General features: G+C 37.4%; 1 protein-coding gene across 1 annotated transcript; it reads left to right on the top strand.

Annotated features, from left to right (window-relative positions):
* The first annotated feature begins 4,624 nt into the window (after positions 1-4,624).
* LOC145523402 (olfactory receptor 10N1-like) lies at positions 4,625-5,557 on the top strand. The gene has a single exon (XM_081533628.1). The coding sequence runs from the start codon at positions 4,625-4,627 to the stop codon at positions 5,555-5,557; it is 933 nt and encodes a 310-aa protein (XP_081389754.1).
* The last annotated feature ends 443 nt before the right edge of the window (positions 5,558-6,000 follow it).

Here is a 6,000-nt window from a genome sequence, read left to right as displayed (position 1 = left end):
TGGCCAGACCCAATAATAACCACTTGCATGAGTTATAACAGGAGGTCCTGGGAAGGAACATGAAACTAACAAGCTACCACCAACCAGGAAGAAGTTGGGAAAGGTCAAAAGGAGAGAGAAGACACCAGTCCATATGTCCTACCAACTTCCCAGAATCCTTCTCTCTGGAATCCATCTTGGCTGAGCAATGTGCATGCCATCAAGAAGGACTCTGAGTCAGAATGATCAGCCAGAGGGACTTCCCTGGTAGTCCAGTGACTAAGATTCCATACTCCCAATGCAGGGGGCCCTGGTTCAGTCCCTGGTCAGGGAAATAGATCTCATATGCTGCAACGGAGAGTTTGCATGTCACAACTAAAGATACCACATGTCGCAACTAAGACCCAGAGCAGCCAAATAAATAAATAAATAAAAATAATAATAAAAAAAAATGACTGGGTGGAGACAACCCAGAAACTAACACCATCAACATAAAACCTAAGACTGTGAACTGCATGGCAGAGAAGTTCTCCTGGGTTCTCCCACCCTACTGCTCTCTGCCAGGGCGCCCCTTCCCAATAAAGTCTCTTGCTTTGTTAGCAAAAATAAAAAAAAATAAAAGACCTTTTTCACAAGTAGGCTCTCTTTAAATGTGAGTTCCACTTTCCCTGTCTTGGATTGGCCTGTTGAATCCTGAGAACCTGGAAAATCTTATTTAGATTCCATAGAAAACAATCCATTATTATGAAAAACATTCTGATATTCCTTATTTTTTTTGTAACTCTATACCTATTATTTTCTTTTGTTTTGTTTCATTTTGGTTTGGTTTCTCACCATCTCTTTCACTATAGTTACAGTGAAAGTGTTAGTTGTTCAGTAGTGTTGAACTCTTTGTGACCCCATGAACTGTAGCCCATCATGCTCCTCCATCCTTGCCAATGAATTCTCCAGGCAAGAATACTGGAGTGGGTAGCCATTCCCTTCTCCAGGGGATCTTCCCAATCCAGGAATCAAACCCAGATCTCCTGCATTGCAGGCAGATTCTTTACTGTCTGAGCCACCACACTGTATTTACTAGTTGATAAATGAAACAAAACTGACTAAACTGACAAAAACAAAACAATGAAAAAACTCATCTTACATTAAGAAGACAAGGGGTAAAAGAACAAAAAAAGATTCTAACAGTGAATACAAGTCTATGTTCCATCCAATTTCAATACAAATAATTAAGTAATATGTGCCAGGAAGTTTATATGCGTTACCTCATTTAATCTCCAATTTTCCTATGAAATAACTCCAATCTATGAAGGATTATATTATGGTTCAGAGAAGAGCACTGGCTTGCTCAAGGACTTACAGCTAACGAGAAACAGACTTGTTCTTCACACCAGAAACTTCCAAGGTGAATGATCTTTTCATTATGTTACAATTTCTTCTACAACCATAAAAAGTAAGGGAATAGGTAGAGACTCAAAAAATGACACAGAAGGAAGTCAAATCTGTGAGATCTATGAAGAACAAAAAGGGTTCTTGGATGTCTACCCAGAATAGAAACTTAGGGTGGCCACAGGAGATCCACAACTTCTTTGATTCTTAATTGCTTGAAGATTATTTTGATTACCGTGTAGTCTTTTCTCAGTCATAAGCTCTCTCAACATCCAGCATTTGATTGCTCCCTGTACTCAAGGGCTCCTGCTCCCTGAGTCCTGGGATGAATCATGGATGGGTCTCCAGAGGGAGTAAGAGATCATTTAAAACCCTATGAATGTAGGAAATCTTACTTCTGCTAACTCTGAAGAAATCACCCTAGATGACGGGTGAGCCATCAGACATATACCATCCTCTGTGTAATCCTGAATGGAAAAGACCATTTGGGGTCTACACTTAGAGAGCCCAAATCCATTTCCATGGCACCCAGGGAAGAGAGATGTTCAGAATGGTGAGTCCCACAAGTCTATAGAAGAAAATGAACTTAAAGGTGGGAAAAACAACATTTGTTTTCCTTAACTGAGCCATGTAACTGCTCAGAGCATTTTCCCATCTTCTTTAATTTTTACTTTTACTTCACTATGGACTCCTGATTAGCATTGTTGGAAGCAATCATGACTAAGAGCTTCCTTCCCATTTTGTGCAATGACTAGAGTCCTTTCCTCCATTCACCCCACAAAATAGCAGGCAGAAATACATTCATCTATTATTTATTTTGTTGTTTCTTAATCATTAATTCAGCATCTGTCACTTTTAAAGAACCACGCACTTGCTTAGGAATAAAAATTAATTGCATATTCTCCCTGACAATGGATAAAATACATTTCTAAGACATGGAGAAAATAATAATTTTTATGATAAATGGTATGCAAAAGACATTCTCCTGACCTCTTCCAAATCATATGACAAATGTATATATTTCTTATTAAATGGCTCCCTTTTCTTCTCCTTTTCCTAAAATAGTATTTCTCAAAGTTTGGTCTCTTATTCCTTCTTTGTCCATAATTTACCCTGTCTCTCCTGGTGACTTCGTTCAGGCTTAAGATACTAACTCTGATTTTCACATAGGTAACTCCTTCCCAAATTCTTTAGCATGGATATCTCTATAGAAAATACAATTATAACAAACCATTATATAGCATCTTACTGTGTATCAAAATCTTTCCTGAGCATCATCACATTTAATCTTTACAGCAATTCTGGTAGGTAAATATTATCTCAGTTAATCAGGAAAAAAATATTCAATAGGTACCTTCCATTTATCCAGCACAATTATAAGAATATCCCACATCTTCAAGGGGCACAGTTATATCAGAACATGTCAAAATAAAGATCTGTAGGACACACATGAGGGAAAGGAGTCTATTCAATGGTTGAACAGAAATGTTCCTATTTTACTCTTCTTATCCTTCCTTAATTATTAATAATGCTTTCTTTGATTCTCAAAAGTGTCCTGCTTGGAATAATATATTTAACTGATTGATTAAGTTTAAGACTACTGGTGCAGGGAATACTTTCTGCTTATATAAAGATGAGAAATTGAGATTCCAAGATTACAAACAACTTGAGTAGATGGAGAGCATTATCTTACCATTTTTCAGGTTTTTTAGAAGAAAAAATTATCAATCAATAACTATTAATAATATTAATTATAAAAGAAGATCAGAGAAGTTGACCAGGAATTATAATTAGAAGTTCAAACCATTATAATTGGACATTTTAAATACATTTTGCATCTCAAAAAAGCAAATTATAATGGTAAAAACTGTAAGCAAAAAAGACATCTCTCTTCTTTTTTAAAATTAATTTATTGGAGTATAGTTGCTTTACAATATTGTGTTAGTTTCTACACTGCGGGAAAGTTAATTAGCTATACATATACATAAGTCTCCTCTTTTTTGGATTTATTTCCCATTTAGGTCACCAAGGAGCATTGAGTCGAGTTCCCTGTGCTATACTATAGGTTTTCACTAGTTATCTATTTTATGCATAGTATCATGGCATCTCTTCTTGAGAAATTCAGAAGCTCAACCATTGTAGCAGACAGCCGACCACAGCACTCCCTACTGGCCCTTTCATGTTCTCAACATAATGAGTTTTTCCTTTAAAATAAAACAATTATACTCTTAAAAGCAAAACACAGAATGATGGCTACCAGGGTTAGGGGACAACAGGAAATGAGAAATTGCTAATTAATAGGTATATAGTTTCACTAATGCTGTAAAACATTATGTTCATAGTTAATATTATCTTGTACACTTCACATGAGTAGATCTCATGTGAAGTTTTATTACCACAATAAAATTAAAACTAGAATTTAAGACAGAAGACACAGAAAAGTCTGCAAAATTGAAATACTTTGGATTTCAAAATTTCAGTATTTAGCAAACATCAAATATTCCAAAAATTCATCTTTATATATGATGACTTCACTAAAACCTATCATCTACGCAGTCTCTAAACATCTACTAATCTCTAAACAAACTAAACACTAGGATAATAATCAAATTTGTCACTGTCAATTTCTTTTCAGGCAAATAACCTTCAGTTCAGTTCAGTCACTCAGTCGTGTCCGGCTCTTTGAGACCCCCATGCTCAGACTAAGAAATATATCTAATTAGAATGATATCATACACCCAAATCTTACTGCTCCTTAAACTGTATCACAGTCCATTCTTATCAACAGAGGTGTGGGTGCTCAAAATGACCTTTGATGAATATTTAGGGTGTTTGAACACATATTTGAGTAACTAGCTCTGTAAAGGAGTCAGGAGGGTCAGGCTTCCACATGTTTTCAGGTTGATCTTAAATTTAGGACATTTTTGTTGTTGTTGTTGTATAATTGGTTGTGGACTTAATTCAAACTATGCTCATCTGCTCAATATTGATGCCTTTGTTCTCCTAGTACATCCAGTATTTCACTTTGTTAAAGCTTCATATTGCTTTGAATCCCTATTCATAAAGGAATGTGATATACATCTGCTTTACTAGCCCCTAAATATTATTCCCAGAATTTCTGATTCTTAATTTCAACATCATGTTTATGTGTAAACAAAGATTAGTGATGATGAATGTATCGGTATTGTGTCTGTCACAATCAGCCTCCACATTCATGCTTTCCTGTCTTTTGTCTCCCCTAGACCTTCCTCCCAGGAACATGAGGAACCACACAGAGCTGAATGAGTTCATCCTACTGGGAATACCTCAGACAGAGGGACTGGAGACTGTGCTCCTTGTCATCTTCTCCTTCATTTACCCCTTGACCCTGCTGGGAAATTTGCTCATCCTTCTAGCAATTGTCTCCTCCTCGACCCTTCATACTCCCATGTACTTCTTCTTGGGACTCCTATCGATTTTGGACATGCTGTTCCCCTCTGTACTCTGTCCCAAGATGCTAGTCGATTTTTCTGGCCAGAGCCGAGCCATATCTTATAATGGATGTGCTGTTCAGCTCTTCTTCTATCATTTCCTGGGTTCTACGGAAGGCTGCCTCTATTCTGTGATGGCTTATGATCGCTTTGCTGCCATCTGTTACCCACTGAGGTATAAGCTCATTATGAGACCTGGAGTCTGTGTTGGTTTGGTCACGGCAGCCTGGTTGGTGGGTTGTCTTCAGGCCACCATCCTGACATCCTTTACCTTTCAGCTACCCTACTGTGGCCCTAATCGGGTAGACCACTTCTTCTGTGACATTCCTGCTGTCTTACCCCTGGCTTGTGCTGACAGCTCCTCTGCCCAGGGAGTAGCTTCCACTAGTGTTGGCTTTCTGGCTTTAATGCTTTGGTTGAGTATTTGTGTCTCCTACACATGCATTGGGATTGCCATTTTGAGGATCCATTCGGCTGAGGGCAGGCAGAAAGCTTTCTCTACCTGCAGTGCCCACCTCACTGCCATTCTCTGTGCCTTTGGACCTATAATCATTGTCTATCTGCATCGCACACCCAACCCCTTGCTAGATGCCACAGTGCAACTATTAAATAATACTGTCTCACCCATGCTGAACTCATTAATCTATTCCTTAAGGAACAAAGAGGTGAAAAGTTCCCTAAAAAGGATTTTCCACAATGTAGTATTTACTGTTCTGCAATAAATTAAAGGTTTTATAATGGATTTTAAAATGTATTGACTCTTAACATCACCCACCTACTCAATCAAATAACTAATCAGATAAATAATCAAATAATATCAATGGAAAATGCTTTCTCTAAAGCACTGTTTGCCTAATAAGATTTTCTATTTTTGTGTGTAATTATAAACCCTGAGGCCCCATAAGTAACTTCATAATTCATACTATTCTCAGTGCATTAATCCTGGGGAAGGAATCCAAGGGAAATTGCAAGAAGCTTGAGACAAATTTTTTATAATAGACAGCCAATTTTGCCTGATTGAAAGTAGTGAAGATCTATGGCAATCCAAAAATCATCCTTCAATAGCCATCTCTGTGGCAAATTAGTTTTTCTTACTTCACTTAGAATGTAATCATTCTTTGGTTCTACCTATACACATTGCAGTTTGTCCATGTTGTTAACAATA

This window comes from Giraffa tippelskirchi, chromosome 10 (assembly GCF_054371585.1).
Source record: "Giraffa tippelskirchi isolate mGirTip1 chromosome 10, T2T-mGirTip1v1.2.pri, whole genome shotgun sequence".
NCBI lineage: Eukaryota > Metazoa > Chordata > Mammalia > Artiodactyla > Giraffidae > Giraffa > Giraffa tippelskirchi.
This window is presented reverse-complemented; position numbering and strand designations above follow the sequence as displayed.